Source organism: Triturus cristatus, chromosome 3_1 (assembly GCF_964204655.1).
Source record: "Triturus cristatus chromosome 3_1, aTriCri1.1, whole genome shotgun sequence".
Lineage (NCBI taxonomy): Eukaryota > Metazoa > Chordata > Amphibia > Caudata > Salamandridae > Triturus > Triturus cristatus.
Window position 1 is genome coordinate 777,131,447 of NC_140583.1, and position 20,034 is coordinate 777,151,480.

A 20,034-nucleotide genomic window follows, 5' to 3' on the forward strand; every position below is an offset into this window, starting at 1 on the left:
TTCTCTTTTTGTTTATAAGGGGGATGATGATGATGTAGTGATACGCCTAGTCCTTCTTCCTTGTTTACATTTCAGTTATTACTTACTTGGTACATTTGCTGTCTTGCACTGTGTTTATTATTGGTATATGTTGAAATTTGTTTTAGCTCACGATCAGCATTCCTTGTCCATGGCACCCAGCTACAGCAGTCAGTTGCAGCTTGGATTCCTTGGCGGCAGGAAATGCAGGACGTGGGTTCCTGTATTTCCAGGAATAAACATACTCTTAATCGTATTTGAAGTCTCCTGATTCACCACCACCACTACAGTCCTCATGGTTGCTGTGGTTTCCTCTGTGCTGATGGTGTCCCATGTGGTTATTGTGCCTTCTTTGTTTGTCACCGAGAGACTTCTGGTGAGATTCAAGGGGTCTGGTTGTGGGCTGAAGTTTCTGTACATGGTTGTGATCTTGCTGGTAGTGTGCTTGTTTCTTTCATTGTCTTGCCTTCTCTCTGTATGTCCATTTCTCTCACTTCCCTCTTCCATTCTCTCCTCTGCCCCCTCTCACCCTCACTCTGGTTGTGTAAGTGTTACCACACTGGCTCTTCCTCTCTTGCCCAACCATCACTATCAACTAAGTTGGTGCAATGATGGAGAGGCAGGCAGGCAGGCAGGCCCACGCTGCGTTCGCTTGCCCACCCCCCCCTGGGTATAAAAGTGGCACTGTGCGGAGAAGGCAAATCTGCTCATCCATCCCTGTGAGACAGCACTCCCCCCTATCCCGGAGATGTCGGGTCCTTACACAATAAATGCGCCCCCTGCGGTGGTCTACGTCCCTCCACCCTCCCACCAGATTCAAGGCCGTTCTGCATACTTGGTGCCCAGTCAGCGAGACTATGTCCTCTGGTCCTTCTTCAACGCCATGTTCTGCAACGTCTGCTGCTTGGGCTTCGTGGCGCTCGTCTACTCTATCAAGGTGAGTCTCCCACCTGGAATCAGCCCTTAGTTACCCATTGCATCCTCCTAATCCTGACTACACTGCTCTCATACATCTGCAGCTCTGGGCAATGACCGATGCCACTACGTTGCACCCGAACTAACCCTCGTACAATAACTACTCCGGGCCAATCAGACACCGCCTTCATTACCCTTCTCTTGTCCTCCGTCTCTCCTCACAATCCCCCACCACCTCTGTTCGTGGAGTTCGAGTGTCTGATTAACCTTCCGGGTCAGGGCCGGCTCTAGGGCGGTGCGATCGGTGCCACCGCCCCGGCATTGACTTGGTGTGGGGGTGCCCTGTTTGCAAATATATTATGGCTTGAAAAGCACCTGCTGCCGCGTTCCTTGCCTCCAGAAATTTTCAGACATCAATAAAAATGTCACGATAACTCAGTTGATTATAGTTCTTCCTGGAGAGAGATGGAGTTTTGTCTGGTGGAAGTTTGACTCCTGGTAAAGTAGCTCAGAAGGTTAATATGCCTGCTGCTAAGAATGTGTGCCATGCAGGTCACAAAGTGCATACTTTGTTAATAGGTCAATGGTTTAGTGCTTTTGTTAGAGAGATCTTTTTACTTGCAGTTTATAAGTTAAAATATTAATATGGAACAATTAGCTATTAACTGTAGTGATCAAAGAACCGCATGCAAACTGCAAGATGTTTATTAGACCTACATGTTTTTTATCTGGTCTTTCCTTAACCCAATGTTCTTCAATCTGTGGGGCGCACCCCCAGGGGGGCGCAACACCATCTCAGGGGGGGCGCGCACTCCACCCTGAAATCTTACCTTTGTTTGTCTTTTCCTGTCCCGCCTCGCAAGTCTTCCCCCAATTCAAATGGAAATTTTTGTTGGGCAGAACTCCGGTAACAGAGGGTTGGAGGGGGGTGGGAGGGAATTAGATGGGGCTCATGCTTTGTTGTCCTGTTAAGAGGGAACAGTTCTTAATTGTCCCAGAAGGGGGGTTAATTCATAGAGCTGAAATGCTTCAGCTGCAGTGGAAGGTGAAAGTCTCCTCTGATAAAATCGAAAGCAAACAGACAGTCCTTTTCCTTTGGTTTGATTTCATAGAACAGAGGTGACTCCTTTTCTTCCACTGCAGCTGAAATGACTGTTACTTTCTTTCAGTTTTAGGAGACATCCTGCCTCCCACTGCAAATGAAGCATTTCAGCTCTATTAATTTAACCCCGTCCTGGGAGGGTTAGCTCTTAGCAGAAAGGAGACAAAGTTTCTTTTACAATTACACAGGCAGGCACACAATGCCCCACAGGGCTAAAGGGCTTCAAGTTGCTAAAAGAAAAATGGCAGCCAGCCATGTGTTGTTTAAACAGCCTGCAAATTACTTATCTTGACATTAAATATGCTTATAAATAAAGAAGTATTTATTTCTTTGTACTGTTACTTTTCTGTCTTCCTTCCCTTTTATTATCAGTCATGGATCATTCAAGCAGCCCTAGAACATAATTAAAAGTGCTTTCTATTTATATGTGCTGTTCGAAGTATGCACAGACAAGTGCTGACAATACAGCTTTAGGTGACTGCTTATTTTTATACCTCCTGGCTCATCAAAATAATGAGCTGGCAACCCTAATTTTAAAACTGGAAGTTTTTTGCAAGATCAGCACATTTATTTCCTCCACCCTGAACCCTGGTTAATGCCATAATAGCAATAGTTTAACATATCTGAAACCCTACACTGCCGTCAATAACCTGCTGAGTTACTTCAAGTGTATGGGAATGCACCATGCATTCAGACAACTCGCTCCTCATTTTCGCCCTTCACTTTCTTGCTCACCCTGCACTCACAGCGATCACAATACACTCACACTGATCACCATGCACTCACACCATTCACTCACTTACCCTGCCCTCACTGTGACCACACTGCACGTATGCCACTCGCCCTGAACTCACACCAATCTCCCTTCACTTACCCTGCAGTCACATGAGCACACCGCTCACTCCGCACTCACAGTGATCACTCTGCACTCACTTGCGCTGTTCACCCTTTACCTCACCCTGCAGTCACACGAGCACACTACTCAACCTGCACTCATATGACACTTCCCTCACCTGTCCCCCCTCACTGCTCAATCTGGAATCTCACTCAAATAAGCCCATAATTACCCATACATGCATTCGTCCCACTCTGCACTCACATCCGCACCCAAATTCATATGGTCATCTCACTCACCCTGCAGTCACTCCTCTTACCGTACTTACCCTGGCTCACCGTGCACTCAAATGGGTAGTCATGTCACCCACACAGCGCAGAGGGTTGATGTGCCTGCTACAAAGAATGTGTACAATGCAGATCAAAGAACTGAGTGTGAGTAAACAATGAGTAGTGCTATAAAAAAATGAAATGTTTGCCAAAAAGGTGCTATAGAGAGGTGAGGTGCATTGTTGGTGAGTGGTAGTGAGGGAATTCATGGAGAAGGAGGAAATGGGGGAGGGGCGCCAAAACAGACTGTTGCACTGTGTGCGACCAGTGCTAGGGCCAGCCTTGGCTGGAAGTCTTAGCCTCCACCTGAAGTTCGGGTCTAGATGCGCCCCTGTACACATGTATGGGAATGTCGTGCCCCATCAAGGTTTTTGTCCTAAATTACAAAAGGATACATTTACATGCACTGCAATCCAGCCTTTCAGGGGCCCCTTGATAGAGGCAACTTTGTTTTGCCCTGATGGCCTGGAATAATTCCTAAACAGATTCTTGTAAATACCATTTTGTTTCATTTCTGTTTAATGTGATTGATGTGAGAGAGTCTATTACTATTTGCAGAGATATGTTTTTTTCTTGTAACAACCATAAAAAAAGTTTAGATCAAAATGGGTCCTCGTCTATGAGATATTAAAGATATCACAGATATTCGCTGTAAAATTAGTGGGCTGCTGCTTTGTTACAACAGTGAAACCACACATCACTATCTCTGAATGTTAGATGTAAACACTTTTAGAATTTACAGTCACTGTTTTGGCTGAAAATGTCTGCAGAATATTCAGCTTTGAGAGAAACTGCTATCAAAACTCTCTTGCCTTTCAGCACGTCCTATTTATGTGAGATTGGGTTCTCAGCACTTGCGGTGTTAAAGACTAAGTACCGTTCGAGACTGGATGTGGAGCACAACCTGAGGAGGGCAGTAGCAAAATCCATCCACAGATTGACCGTCTCTGTGGCAAAAAGCAGGCACACCGTCACATTTATGTTGGTGGTGTTATTAATAATCTATGTCATGTGTAAAACAAAGCATCCTAGTAAAAACAATTTGCGCACATTTTATCTTGGAAAATTGTGTTTTGAGCTGTGTAATAAGCCTCTGTCATTTCACCACACCCACTCACAAACCTGCAGTGTCCTAAACACTCTTATTGTGTTGAACATTATTTTCCGGATATGGCCCATGATACGCGCGTGGCGGCCAATTGTGTAGTGTGCCAGGTTCCTGAAATTTATGTTAGGTGGTGGGGGGCCCAACATCTAAAAAGATTCAGCAGGGGGGGCTCAACCTACAAAAGTTTGAAGACCTCTGCCTTAACCTAATCTTGTAAAAACGGTTCATTTGGGTAAAAATTATTTATTATTATTAAACAGAAACCCTAACAATTAGTGTTATGTCTTAAATTCTGAATGTGTGCTTTTCCACACCAAGGACTCAAACTATACTGCCTACCAGTATGGATGACACGTGACTCCTACATCTTTTAATCCTCTGTTTTATGTAACATTTCCTATTCACTGATTTACACGTGTGATTGTCTCTGTTAAATGTGTGTATGATGTAAAGTGCTCACTGGTATGAGTGGCGCTATAAAACTAAATGAATATGAGAGACTGGTTATGGAGACTTGAGGGGCACTATTAAATGGTGGTAGTGAGGGAATCTGTAGCAGCGGTGGTCATTGGGGGGGGCGTCAACAAACATTGTCGCACAGGGCGCCAATAGTGCTAAAGCCGGCCCTGTTCCGGGTCGCCAGCTGTCATTCTCTCTGTTCGACTCTGACCCAGCCCAGCAGTCACTACCGCCGTGTGACGGGGAAGGGGGGATTCTATTGCAGGTGATGCGAACACGTTGCCCTGGGGAGTAGAAGCTGGCAGTAATGAGCCCCGAGCGGGTCTTACCAGAGCGCTGTGTGAGAAGCTTGCACCAGCAGTAGCAGAGCAGTGTGGAAACAAATCACTGGAGAGCGACGTGAGGCGATTTTTATGAAGCAGACGAGGGTAATGCGATAGTTTAAAAAATAAAGAACGCTTAGATAATTGATTCTTTATCTTTTGTTATTGATGTTCATTAAATAACATATTTAACACAAATACTTTACCGTCTTATCTCGTTTGGTTAGACATTCGAAAGTGTTTTTAACATGTATGGTTCCTCCGTAAATCCAACCAAAGAGGACTCATGCAGTCTAAAATACTTTATAATGTATAACTAAACTAACACATTAAATTAAACGTTAAAATACAATGGGCTATATATACTAAGGGGTTGACCTAGCGCGACGCGAAGCGCCACAAACAGTAGTTACGGTCACGGATCAAGGTTCAGGTGTAAAGGTTATTTTGGACTGACAACCTTCGTGCTGCGCACAACCCCTTTTGCTCCGTCCATAGGTGATGGATGCTGTAAAGAACAAAGTGAGGCAGTATTGTAGAGTAGTACGTTCTTTATTCTTCGCCAACACAGCTCCGAACGTGGAGCGCAAGAATGCAGCCGCTGCTCAGGATCACCAGCTGTCAACTGTCACCAACTGACAGCTGGTGATGTCACAGCTGGTGAAGGGCAACGATACGGTGTCCTCGCAGGGACACGCAAAGGCATATGACACTACGGTGTCCCCAGGATGTCAATACAAGTACACAACACATCTTCCCCCTTATGAACAGAGAGACAATGACTAAACAAGGCTTAACAAAATGCCTAATCACAAATGTAATCGCTAAGTTTCGCAGGAGGTACTATCCTTCTGCCACACCTGCTGGTACTCGATGGTAGTGACTCGTCGTACCTAGGAGTGGGTGGCAAAACTCTGACAACCCTACCAGAATCCGCGCTAGGGGTGCGTCTCACTGGGTTGGGAGCTTCAGTATGTGTAGTGAGTGGGTCCTGTGTGGCTTCACTGTCGGATGAGTCAGACAGAGAAATGTGGTGCTTGTTATCATTCAACTTACTGTGCACTTTGTTGGTGACTTCCGTGGTAGGCTTGCACACGGATAGGGCTGAGAAGTGATGCACCTTACCATCACTTAAAAGAGCGGAGTTGCAATACACCTCTTTAACAGTAAGGGGTGGCGAGAACCTGTTCTGACCCTTCGCTACGTGGCCACTTCTCTTTACCTTAACGGTATCCCCTATTGAGAGTTGCACATCTTTGCAACCATGTTTGTGGTTGTACATATTTTTGGTTTTGTTCTGTCCATGCTCAACCTTCCTTCTTACTTGGTCACTAGTCCAGTGTACTCTCTTTGAGGCTAAGGCCCAACCCACATTATCCTTTGAGAGGGGCGTTCTGCCCCGCATGAGTACGAAAGGGCTGTGACCAGTTGAGTCACACGGCGTGATTCTGTAGGCCCATACTGTTTTTAGGATCTCATTTTTCCAGCACAGTCTGTTGTCATTGGACAACTGGATAATGCCTTTTAGTACTCTATTGAAGCGTTCCACCGCGCCGTTTCCGGCTGGGTGGTACACCGATGTGGTTTTGTGTGTAATTTGGTTTCTAGATGTGTAGGCCTTAAATAGGTCTGACAGGAACTGCGGCCCATTGTCACTGGTTATCTGTTTTGGGAGCCCTTCTCGCGTGAATACTGAATCTAGAAACTCTACCACCGCCTTGGAATCAGGTTTGACTGTGAACTTGAGTTCAGGCCATTTGGTAAAATGGTCTATAAGTACTATTATATACCATTGCTCCTCTTTTCCCTCTATGGGGCCCATGATATCTATCCCCACTCTTTCCCATGGCATGGTTGGGCAACCAATGGGGTGTAATGGTGGTCTAAGAGTGACTTGGGTCTTCTCGGATTGCTGACACATGTTGCAGCTTCTGACTACTCTTTCTACGTCCCTGCTTACCCCAGGCCACCAGTAGCTTTCCTTGACTCTCCTTTTACACTTAACTATGCCTAAATGTCCCTCGTGACATATATCAAGGATTCTTTTCCTTAACGTGACTGGGGTTACCACCCTACAACCCCTCAACAGTAAGCTATTCTCGTGTGACAGTTCCTCCTTCACTTCATAGTAATGTCTCATTGTTTCAGTGAGTTTATTTTTGTGTGTCCGCTCTTCCTCTAACATCCTGATCACGAGACAGATGTCCTTGTCCTTTTCTTGCTCAGTGAGCCATTCTTCCTTTGAGATACCCTGTAGATTGTCATCTAGGCTGGCTATACAGTATTCTCCCACGTCTGTTTCGTTTTCTTGGTTTTCTTCTTTTATTGGTAATCTGCTTAAGTAGTCTGCAACAACGTTCTTCACTCCAGGTACGTATTCAATATTATAATTGTAGTCAAATAGGCGTACAGATAAACGCGCTAGCCTAGGTGAAGCTGAATATAAACCTTTTGTCGTGAACACCTTGGTGAGCGGCTTATGGTCCGTGCATAGTGTGACTTTGTTTCCCCACACGTAATTTCGATAGTGCTCCAAGGCCCACACACATGCCAATGCTTCGCGTTCAATGACGGAGAATTTTTCCTCCGTCGGTGTCAATGACCGTGATGCGAACGCTATGGTGTACTGTACTCCTTTGTCATCTTTTTGAGTCAATACGGCTCCAAGACCCTTTGAGCTTGCGTCCGTTGTGATGGTGTTACGGAGTGAAGGGTCAAAACCCTGTAGAGGTATTACATTGCACAGGTCATTTTTTACGGTGTTGAATGCAGCTTGGCACGTGTCAGTCCAAATGAATTCACTTCTCATCTTTAATAGTTGTCGAAGATCGTAAGTCTTTTCAGAGAAGTTCTTTATAAACTTCGCATAAAATTCTACAAGGCCTAGGAAAGACATCAGCTCTTCCTTGTTTTTGGGCACAGGAGAGTTTTTTATAGCATCCATTAAGTCCTTTTTCGGGTAGATTCCTTTACCATTTATTTCGTGCCCAAGATAGTTCACTGACTCACATGCAAACTTGCATTTACTGTACTCTGCCGTGAGCCCCTTAGTTTCCAGGATACCTAGTACTTGTTCTACCTTGTCGTCGTGCTCTTCCTTAGATTTACCCATGAAAAGGATATCATCCTGAAACATCAGAATACCCTTGACTCCCTTAAAGATGTTGTTCATTAGTCTTTGGAACATCGCTGCAGCGGATGCCAATCCAAAAGGTACTCTCGTAAACTGGTAACACCCAAAGGGTGTGATGGACGTCGTAAGTCTTTTGCTTTCACGGTGCAGTGGCACCTGGTGGTATGCAGACTTTAGGTCAATAGTTGAAAACCATCTGACCCCTTTGGTAGTTGCCAGCATTTCGCTAATTTTAGGTAATGGAAACTGTTCAACTATTATATTCTTGTTCAGGTCCCGTAAGTCCACACAGAGTCTCAATTTTCCGTTGGGACGTTTGGCTACGACCAGAGGTGCGACCCATTCACTGGCCTCCACTTGTTCAATTATTCCTTCATTAAGGAGCTTCTCAATTTGTCTTTTTACTTCGTCCTTTATTGCAAACGGTAGATTGCGAGTCTTGTGTACAACTGGTGTTACATCTGGTTTGACAACTATTTTATGTTGGTATCCCTTAAGTGCTCCAATTTTGTCCTTAAAGACATTAGGGTACTTGTTTAGAATGGATTTGTTATAGTCATACGCGTTTTGTACCACTAGAACAGGGTCAGAACTGCTGGGGTCCAAGATGATGCTCAAATTCCCCTGGTCCATCCAGCCCAAGACCGATGGGCCAACAGCGGATACATAGAGTTTTCCTTCTGACTCTCTCCCTTTGTATGCAAAATTTAGTTTTCTGTAGCCACACACATCAATTGGTTCTCCCGTGAATGACTTAATTAGTATGTCTGCCTTCTCAAGGTGACTGCCAATATGTGGTGTGAACTTCTCTTCCCATACTTTTTTGTTCACTATCGTGTATGGTGAGCCTGAATCGGCGACCATGTTAATGTCTACGCCACCAATGGCCATGTTGCATGTAGGTTTCTTCTTTTTAGTTATGCCGCCTGCACTGACTTCATTTATCTGCTCCTCCTCGATGCTGAGGACACACATATTGACGTCGTCTTCATCAGAATCTTCATTCTCTAATTCTTCTGATTCATAGATGTTTTTCACAGAGCGTGCCTTACGCCTTCGACATGCCTTCTGGAAATGCCCAATGACCCCACAGTATGTGCATTTCACTCCACGTGCTGGGCACTTTTTGTCGTCAGCCCAATGTGTATTGTCTCCACATCTGTAGCAACGCCTAGCTCCGTTATCCCCAGATTTGTTGTTTATGTTTTTAGCTGACTTGTTCCATGTGTTCTTTGCGTTTTGTTTAACATGTGTCACCTTGCTGACGGTTCCACTTTCTTTTTTTTCATTGCTTTCTGCTATCACTGCCTTTGCGCAGCGCCCAGTTAATTCGGATTTTCTGGCAACGTCAATAATGTTCTGGAGTGGATACTCCCCTTTAGCCCAGAGGCTGTCCTGAATGTCAGCATTTGACCCCTGCATAACAATTTGGTCTCTTATGAACTCGTCGTGTAGATTCCCAAAGCGACAGTTCAATGCCAACTCCTTCAGTGCAGAAACATAGTCATCGACTGAGTCTTCCTTCCCTTGCTTCCTGTGGAAGAATTTATATCTATCCACACCAACGCACATATTAGGTTTGTAGTACGCATTTAGGTCATCTATGGCATTTGCGTAAACATCATCTTCTCCCTCACCTCTTGCTTTCTTGTTGATGCTGTTGTACACTTTTATTCCACCTGCTCCGAGACAATGTAGTAGGAGTTTGTATTTCTTTTTAGGTGTAAATTCATCATCGTCATCGAACTGCGAGATGTAGTTATTAAAATACTCCCTCCATTCTTCCCATTTTAGTAATGGTTCTCCCTTGCCAGGTAGGAATGATTGTGGAGGGGATAGATTCCACAAGTAGCCAGATGACATGCTGCCTTTAATTTATTATTATTATTTTTTTTTCCTTTAAACACAGTGCTACGTGTGCTAGATCAGTTCACCTTTAATTTCTTAGATATCTGATGCGTTTTTATCCAATGGTGTGTTCCAGCGCATGAATTTTGCTTTAGTTCGCTGCCGGCAGCTGATTATATGCACAGTACTGAGCTGCCGGTGTTTTTTTTTCCTTAGCGCGTGTTCGCGCGTTGCCCTGGTGATTCAATTTCACTTATTTTGTTGATGCATCGCAAAATTCAAAATGGCCGCACGTTGTCTACGTCATGCGTCACACCGAGATTCCTGAAGGATTCCTCTACGCGTCAGCGTACCTTACGTCACCTTTAATTTGCATGCGTGACGCTGAATCAGCTGGCAGTTGACACCGTTAAACTGTCATTTTTTACAGTTGGAGTTGTGCGAAGCGCTTCACCTCACAAAAGCTTTACAGTTGAGTTTGGCACAGCGTATCACTTCACAAATGCAGACTTCCACCAACACGTAACGTTACTCACGGTGTCACCTGTAAATGTTCAGATGTTTCCTTCACAATTTCCACGGCAGTTTCTTTGTTTGTATTTCTTTGCTTTTTTTTCCATGTATTACTTCACGCACCTTGTATTTTCCTGGTGTATCCGTAAAGACTTCCACAGCAGCTTTTCCTTACAGTTTGACAACACCTTTTTTTTTTTCCGTGATGGTATTTGTCCTATTACTGTAAGTTTCCTTCAACGCCGGTTTTTTTTTCTTTAAAGTTCAAGTACCGGTAGTGGGTTCCAGTGTTGGCGCTCGTCGCCACTTTGTAAAGAACAAAGTGAGGCAGTATTGTAGAGTAGTACGTTCTTTATTCTTCGCCAACACAGCTCCGAACGTGGAGCGCAAGAATGCAGCCGCTGCTCAGGATCACCAGCTGTCAACTGTCACCAACTGACAGCTGGTGATGTCACAGCTGGTGAAGGGCAACGATACGGTGTCCTCGCAGGGACACGCAAAGGCATATGACACTACGGTGTCCCCAGGATGTCAATACAAGTACACAACAGATGCATGCAAGGCGCATGCCTAGGTGGAGCAGGTTTTGGTAGAAAGACAGATTTATTTAAAACGCTTGAACTGGCATCGTTTCAAATCCTAGCGCAAAGAAAATCAAGCGCAAGTAAGGGGCCGAGCGGTATATCTCCTGATCCTTGCGCTGCATCTCACATATGTGCAGCGGCCTCTCCAGAGGGGGTCAAATGGAGCCCGTGGTCCACCTGTTCGTCCCGGAACTGCACCGAGGCTCGTCCACTGTAACTCGCTATCACGCTAGGGCAGTGTGAGTTTCATTCCGGGAGTGTGGGCAGCTGCCCACGAAGACCCCATGTGAGGAGTTTGCACGGCGGCAGTACACCAGGGTGGTGAATTGGGTAGTGTGAGGAATGTGAGAGCTTGCAGTGGTGGCCAGTAGTGGTATCTCACACCGGGGCAGTGTGAGGCGCTTGATTTGGCGCGCCGTATTAGGAGCTTGAAATGTGGGGCATCAAAAGTGTGTGGTGGTCTACAACCTGCACGTCACAACCAACAACACACTCATTCGCCAAAGATTCTCCGTTATTCCCCAGTTTAATGCAGCACGCGGACTAATGTAATCAACATGTTGCTGCACCTTATTTATAAAGCGTAACCAATTAGAATATCTCTACAATCTAAAGATATCACATAAGGATACTCAGTAGTGAAAACTTGAACAAAAGCCAGTGATAAGTCCTTGCACTTACAAGCAGTTCCTTTGGGCAGTGATTGAGGGCGATTTAAAGCTCTTCCCACGTGACAGTGACAGTTGCCCACACTGGTGACTAGTGCCAAAAGCTCGAACTCCTGTGTTATGAGAAATCCGCAGTGACGCGTGGTGAGATAGGTCCTCAGTGGTGAGCAGAGCGAGCTGCTCTCTTCAGTGGGTCAGTGTGTTGGACTCACAAGCAGTGTTTAATTTGTAAAATAATAAGTGCCAGAGCTCGCGTCAGGCGGTCACTGAAATTGTGTACCACACATTGCCCCTGCTGTGCTGCCAATGATAGTAACAACTCAACTACTAACCGTCACACTCCTACAAGTGTGACGATCCAGACTATTTCAGGCCCCCAAAGCTATAAGAATGACTTGGGTGGCCGGTGATAGTGGTTTTTTTATGTATATTAAGGTAATAATTAACTGATGTTGAGGCCATCTCTAAATTAGCCAGACAGCACCACCCTGTGGCAGACTGTTAAATGGCAGGTGATGACGATTAAATGCCAGTGCTGAACACCGCAAACCACCAGCTCAAATTAAGCACTCGTCACAAGGGAACACGCACTGGAGAGTACTGCAAGGGGCCACAGTGGGCAGTGTGAGGAGCACACACTGAAGGAAACTGTAAGGTAGAGGTGGCCAAGTCAACAAATTAACAAGGCTAGCTGAGCCAGATCCGAGCCAACGTTCTGGCTTAGCTATAATGGCCCATGCACGAGCTGAGCCATGCAAATGTTTGGCATGTAAATTATGCAAAAAACATCGTGTAAAATATGATAAAGTCTCTTCAAATTAAAAAAACGCATGCAGAGGCACTTCGCCTTGGTACATCAGATTATATCACTGCATTCAAAGACGTTTATTAAAATTGAATATTTTTTAAACATGAATTAAAAACTATTTTTGCACACCCTCCATCTCTCCCAACTTGCTGACAATGTCATTAGTGAACTAGGAGGCAAGTCAGTTGACATGTGCATGTCCAATGCTTGGATATACATGGAACAACATTTTGTCTATTGAATCAAACAAAGAAGTTGGTTTTGGATTGCACACATCCCGAACTCACCTAATTCCAGACCTTCTCATGTGCAATAACGAAGAATAAAGGGCCTGGTAAAGTTAAATATTTGCCTTGAATCACAAAATTTGGTCAAGCAGGGGGAAGCAGGGATTGATTGAGGCTTTCTGGTTCCAAATTGCACAATTCAGCCACTTGTCGCTCATGGTTTATATAAAAGTTAATGTTTGCCTTTAATTCTTTGTGCATGTGGGTAGAGTGTGTGTGGCAGGAAGAAACCACATGAAAACTCGGCTCATTTTGGGTCTGAAAGTCCCAGAGGACTTGAGCTCAGCCACAGCCAGGCATCTGGCCCTGAAGCCTGCCTCCAGCATCCAGCGGCTCGCCCATCTCTGCTATGTGGAGCCACACTGGGGAAGGATGAGCACAGACACCTAGTTACACAAGGGTTTGTGGAACCCGAGAGCCCAGGACCTTTCACATTGTTTATCCTGGGCTGACTTGGCTGCGGGAGAAATCAGTGTGTGAAGAGGAGGGGTGAAGAGGAGGGGTAAAGAGCGCACCCAGTATCCAGCCCTGTATTGTACAGTGTCTGTTTTCTATAGACCTGGGGGTGGAGTTCTTCCCACATCCAAAGGATGCTGCAAGGGTCAGAGACACACAAGGCTGTATTTGAATGGCATTATTTATTATACAAATCATTGTTACCAAAGCAGCACCACATTATAGATCGAACATTTGTTTTACTCATTGGAGAAAGAGCCTCTTTTCAATGTGCCAACTAGCTTTTTTAATGTGCCAACTCTCTTAGTTTTAAAATATTGTCTTTTTTAGTCATTTCATTGGAAAACTACCCCCGAATTTCCGGATAATATACGTGTGATTTACTATGGTTACAATTAATTCAAGATGCTCTTTTCATATTTCTCTTTGTGACTTATTAGGTTTTGTACAGCACTCACAGAAAGGAGGCTGCTTCAAGGCACTAATAAAAATAAAACTGAATCGAAGACCTCTGACTATTTGCAAAACTGTACTTATGTCCATGGCGCACTCTCCATAATGTATCACAAGTAAGTGCATTGAACATGCTATGTCATCACTAACATTAACCTTCTGAGTTCTGAATATAAAGGGAATCAGCTGTGCCAGGTATCTTTAAGTCATTTTTGCATTACTGTGTGTTTTATTGCACGGTAGGCTTTATTGAATGTGTACATTCTTGTTTTAAATGAATGCTTATATATTACCCCAAACATTACTGCTTTACAATGACAAGTAGATGAACATGATCAACATTCATTGAAAATCACATATTTTCATGCCTATTTGATGGCTTTGCAATTTGTACCTCAGCTGTAACTGCAAATGAGGGTACAATATGGTTGCGTCATACCTTCTAGTAAATAAGTGACATTATTTTCTTGGTTAATTAGATTTCCACTTATTTTTTGTAGGATTTTTTTCATAAGTTTTCGTATTGCACAAAAATAGTCGGAGGGCCTCACAGCACTTTACAATAGAACGCGACACATTTACACATTTTTTTATTTTTTGATGCACAGGGAGATAAAGTAATTTTCCCAGAATCCCAGGATGTTGAGATGAGGCCGGGGTTTCAGTGGCTCCCATGTTCAAAGGTGATAGTGCTAGCTATGAAGCCACATCTCCTTCCCAATGACTTGCTTCCTACTTTCTGGGGTAAACGCGGTGCAACTGGGTGGATATCATGCAGAATTAATTAACAAGAGACCATACACCCTTTGGCAGTCCCTGCCACGGGGTCAAGCATGCAGAGCAGTCATGGAGGCATACTGGGCTCTATTAACCAACCCTTTTATATACGTCACAGAAGTGATGTTCTTCCAGTCAACTCGTATAAAGTTCTGCCGGATTCTTGCACTAACATCCCAAGTGCCTGTATGTATGTATGCATGCTGTGATCTACGTGTTACACGTTTAGTATGTGTCTGAGTGAACCAGAGTGAAAGAGGTATGCATGTGTGTGATCTACGTGTTACACGTTTAGTATGTGTCTGAGTGAACCAGAGTGAAGGAGGCATGCAGGTATGCATGTGTGTGATCTACGTGTTACACGTTTAGTATGTGTCTGAGTGAACCAGAGTGAAGGAGGCATGCAGGTATGCATGTGTGTGATCTACGTGTTACACGTTTAGTATGTGTCTGAGTGAACCAGAGTGAAGGAGGCATGTGGGTTCCAGTACAGCAATGTGGAAGATGGTGGCGGTGAAGGGTGGTACTGCAGTCCTCGTTGGTCAGAGTGTGAAGGGTCAGCCTTTTGTCTCTCTTCCTGATTACTGTCAGGTGTGGCTGTTGAGAGTCAGGTGCAGACAAACACATCTTTGTGCCTTTCTTGTGGGTGATCCAACCTAGGGACAACCTTTCATGAGGCGCACCACTCTAGACAAAACCTGAGAATGAAAGACAGCCTGAGAAGGACACATGAAAAGGGATCCGACTCAAACTGGTTCTAAAAGTGTAGTCACAGAATACACATCCCCTGTCTGCTGTGCCCATATAAAAGTGGAAGCTGTTGACCTCATTCTTTCACTGCTCTGCAGAGCACCCAGAAGATTACTGAGCAACCAAGCTGGTGTCTGCCTGACAGCCGGCTTCCCAGCGGTGGGTGAATATTACCTGGAGTCTGTCTGGAGATAACCCTCTCCCTGCCCTAGAACAATTGGAGGAAATGGAAGGAATGAGTCAGCCCTATCGGAGGAGCTCACTACTAGTGTAGGCGAGAGCAGCTGATCCCTGTACTGTGGGTCTGTCTAACAAAGACCCCTGAAAGCATGACTGGTGTGCTCCTGGCTCAGAGACGATTATCATCAGTGAAGCGGATGACCTGCAGCAATGCCAAAGTGTGCCCGAGTGGATCACCCCAGTAGAGACCTGCTGTCGCAGTCCATGGCAGTCGTTCAAGTGTGCCCAAATGGATGCTGCCACGGCAGACTGTGGCTCTTGTACCAAGTGTGCCTTAGCAGTCTGCACCTCTGAAGAAAAACTACTGACAAGACGTGAAATCCCACTTTAGCCTCCCTGAGAAGCATGTGAGTGCTCTCCATCACTACCACAGAAATTCAAATGCTGAAGGGGTTGCCTAGGCCCAGTTTGCAGAGTCATAGAAGAAAGGACCACACATCATCAGAGGCAAGTCTCCACATCTGTAGCCCAGTAGCCCCTGATTGCTCCATGGCCACCTGAACTGGCTCTGACAGAGACAAAACAGAAACATAATTTGCAGGAGGAGGCTGGGCCAGCTCAGCTCTGTATTCTTCAAAGGCTCCTGCTAAGAGACATGATGTACAGTGCAGGATGGGTTCATATGTGATGAAACCAAGCAGCATGGGTTTGACAACGGAGGGAGAGAATGTAAATGTTCTTGCTGGGGTCATCTCACTTTTTATCATTCAGAGATGTGATATTTTGAAGAGTGTCAAACTGACCAATCATTGCAGAGAGGTTTAGCCACAAGTGAGACAAGCATTTGCAATGCAATAGGTCTCGCATTTATAAGAGTTTGAGCTATTGGCATTGTAAAATTACAATGCCTTTTATTTATGTTTTGGTTTTAAAACAAATAAAAGGCATTGTCATTTACAATGTCAGTAGCATAAACTCGCATAAAAGCAGTGTGTGGAGTGCAGCAGTGCAGCAGTGTGCGGCGTGCAGCAGTGTGCGGCGTGCAGCACTGTCCGGCATGCAGCACTGTGCGGCGTGCAGCACTGTGTGGCGTGCAGCAGCGTGCAGCAGCGTGCGGCGTGCAGCAGTGTCGTGCAGCATGCAGCAGTGAGTAATGCCGCAGTGTGCAGCAGTGTGCGGCGTGCAACAGTGTGCAGCGTGCAGCAGTGTGCGGCGTGCGGCGTGCAGCAGTGTCGTGCAGCATGCAGCAGTGAGTAATGCCGCAGTGTGCAGCAGTGTGCGGCGTGCAGCAGTGTGCAGCAGCGTGCGGCGTGCAGCAGTGTCGTGCAGCATGCAGCAGTGAGTAATGCCGCAGTGTGCAGCAGTGTGCGGCGTGCAGCAGTGTGCAGCGTGCAGCAGTGTGCGGCGTGCGGCGTGCAGCAGTGTGCGGCGTGCAACGGCATGCAGCAGTGTGTGGCGTGCAGCAGTGTGCGGCGTGCAGCAGTGTGCGGCGTGCAGCAGTGTGCGGCGTGCAGCAGTGTTCAGCAGTCTGTGGCGTGCAGCAGTCTGTGGCGTGCAGCAGTGTGCAGCAGTGTGTGGCGTGCAGCAGTGTGTGCCGTGCAGCGGTGTGCAGCGTGCGCCGTGCAGCAGCGTGCGGCGTGCAGCAGCGTGAGGCGTGCAGCAGCGTGAGGCGTGCAGCAGCGTGAGGCGTGCAGCAGTGTGAGGCGTGCAGCAGTGTGTAATGCAGCAGTGTGTAATGCAGCAGTGTGTAATGCAGCAGTGTGTGGTGTGCGGTAGTGTGCGGCGTGCAGCAGTGTGCGGCATACAGCAGTGTGCGGCATGCAGCAGTGTGCGGCGTGCAGCAGTGCGCGGCGTGCAGCAGTGTGCGGCGTGCAGCAGTGTGTAATGCAACAGTGTGTAATGCAGCAGTGTGTAATGCAGCAGTGTGTAATGCAGCAGTGTGTGGCATGCGGTAGAGTGCGGCGTGCGGTAGAGTGCGGCGTGCGGTAGAGTGCGGCGTGCGGTAGAGTGCGGCGTGCAGCAGTGTGCGGCATGCAGCAGTGTGCGGCATGAAGCAGTGTGCGGCATGCAGCAGTGTGTAGCGTGGTTTGTAAACAACAAGAAAAGCGGACATCAAAGGAAGGGTGGGAGGGAACGAGCATATGGGATGTGAGTTATAACGAAAGTTAATTGTTGTAAGAGGGGATGCAGGAAGTGAGGCAGAGCGCTCGCTGGCGAAAGCAGTCTGCTGCTTTCAAGTCCGATGCCAGATGCCAGCTTCGCGCTTGAATGCCTCACATGCACTGGACATAAATCGCATTCCTAAGGTCTTGTGCCCCTTACTAAATCTCTCTGAATGCGTGATGCGGCGCACGCGCAGGAAGTAGCTGGTGGCAAATGGAATGCGCGTGGTTGTGCGCGTAACCGCCACCTGATCCGCCTGGGAAGCCTTTTGGAGCATTTTCTGAGGCCCCTACTGAAGTCTCGCCTGGCGATCGCTTACGCGATAGCCAGGCGAGACCTAATGAGGTGGTGAAATGTTTCCTGGCACCGGTGGTGACAACCTGCAGATAGCGCTCTTGGAGTGGTTGGTGAAAGATTCATTTTTGGGGTACTGTCCAGTGCATGCTGGGGCCCGCTGTAGAGATGAGGAACCAAAAGGCGATTCAACAGTAGACCGGGACCGCGGTCTGATAGTGGTGCTCTGTGAAGGAGTGGGCCATGAGAACGAGCCGGGGAGGGTCTGAATTCACCAGAGGCTGTTGAACTTGAGATATTTGATTCATGGACCAACGATGATGTGAAACCTTATGGTTTCTGCCAATAAAAATATTTTGGAAAAGTAAGTCTATGGAGGAAAAATGTTATAAAATTGTATTAAAATGAAGCTATCCTGCTAAAACCCTAAACATGCAGCCGGTATTAGTCAAATGCACTGAAGTCTTTCAGCCCTATCAAATGTTCCTGTTGCAGGTTAGTGTCTGAAAGGGCAAAGAAGATACGCTGAAGCAAAACATGAGGCAATGTATTGCTATGAATGATAACAATGAGCATAATGCAATGAAATGGGACTGCAAAGCTATCAAGTAGTGAAATGGATGCAATTCTGATATAATAGAATAACTGCAAAATATAAGAACCAACACCTGGATGCAATGAGAGTCAAGAAGGAGAGAAATTAAAGACACACACACAGACCTCATGGAGCATCAGCCACCCAAGACCACTGTGAGCTCCCTCGTTTCCTCTCTTGATCCTTCACCAAAGGGCAAGACATCTTTCTACTCCAACCATTCCACCCAAAAACAACAGTAGTCCTGAGACAACTGTGCAGCAAGGAACACACTCAACCACTCCAAGAAACACAACTTTTGCTCTTCATCACATTGAGTGTTGTACTGCAACTGGAAGAGACCCCACTCTCCCAAATGAACCGGCAGCAACAGTCCACCTGGCACCGTGACACTCCTAAGACAAGTCCTGCAGCCTCTATACACTCTCCTTTACCACAGCACCATCTTAAAAAGTCGTCTACTTGCAGCACAATTAAAAGGATACAGTTTCATGAGCATTCACCTAGACATAATTAAACAAAATTAAATCTTAAACTACAAATTTGAACAGGAAGAACTCTAAATCATAAAAAACAGAAGAGAGGTTTTCAATCCACCCTGAATTATTTGCCACGGAAAATAAAACTAGACCGCAATCCTTACATTAATATAAAACACAAACTTATGCTGCTGTGCAGACTTCAGCTTGTTCCATCCACCTCTCACCACTCTCAATCACTTGTGGCCATACTCTCCAGAATCTTAAATAGAGAAGCAAGACTATAGTTGGATGGTAACACATTATTTTGTGCAAACGGAGCAAGTACCATCACAAGTTGGCTAAGCAGAACACAACAAGCACCGGCAAAGCCAACAGGCTGCGGCTTATTAACACCGGCAAAAAGTATCTGAAAAAAAAGGCAAATTGACACAGTCACGTCTTTCCCTAGGTGGAGGCCTCACCATGCATTTGTGCTCCTTCTAAACGGTGTGGCCGTTCTTTATTTTCTTTACCAATCCAGAATGGCAGACGTCACTTGAATAATTTTTTTAAAAAGTTGCATTCAAGTGTATTCCTTAAAGTGGAGTAGCAAAGCAGCAAATGTGAGCTGCCAGGAGCTCCAGAAAAAAATGGTTTAAAAAAAACAAACTCATTTGAAGCACTGCAAGGGGTGGGAGAGCAACAAAGGGGAGGGTTGGAGAAGTAACGAACAGTGGGCAAGGTGAGACAGTGAAAATCAGCAACCAAGGCAGCAAGTAAATTGGGCATGGGAGAAGCATATGAAGAAAAGAGCAACACAGACTAAAGGAAAGGGTATTTGGCAGGGGTTGTGGTGGAGAAGTGCAGAAAGTAGAGAGTTGGAAAACTCATGCATTCTCATTGAGCACTTAAATAGAAAAACATATTTTTCTAAATCTGAGCAGTGGAAGAAATAAGTCAGCCAATCAAATGGGT

The 20,034-nt window shown here is 45.9% G+C and overlaps 1 protein-coding gene across 1 annotated transcript in view; it reads left to right on the forward strand.

The window, feature by feature from the left end:
• Nucleotides 1–631: 631 nt before the first annotated feature.
• LOC146861002 (dispanin subfamily A member 2b-like) overlaps nt 632–20,034 on the forward strand; it is a 34,013-nt gene continuing 14,610 nt past the window's right edge. Inside the window, exon 1 of the mRNA XM_085644959.1 lies at nt 632–955. Within this exon, the coding sequence (XP_085501085.1) occupies nt 767–955 (189 nt within the window). The 5' untranslated portion in view covers nt 632–766. The remainder of the gene's footprint in view (nt 956–20,034) is intronic.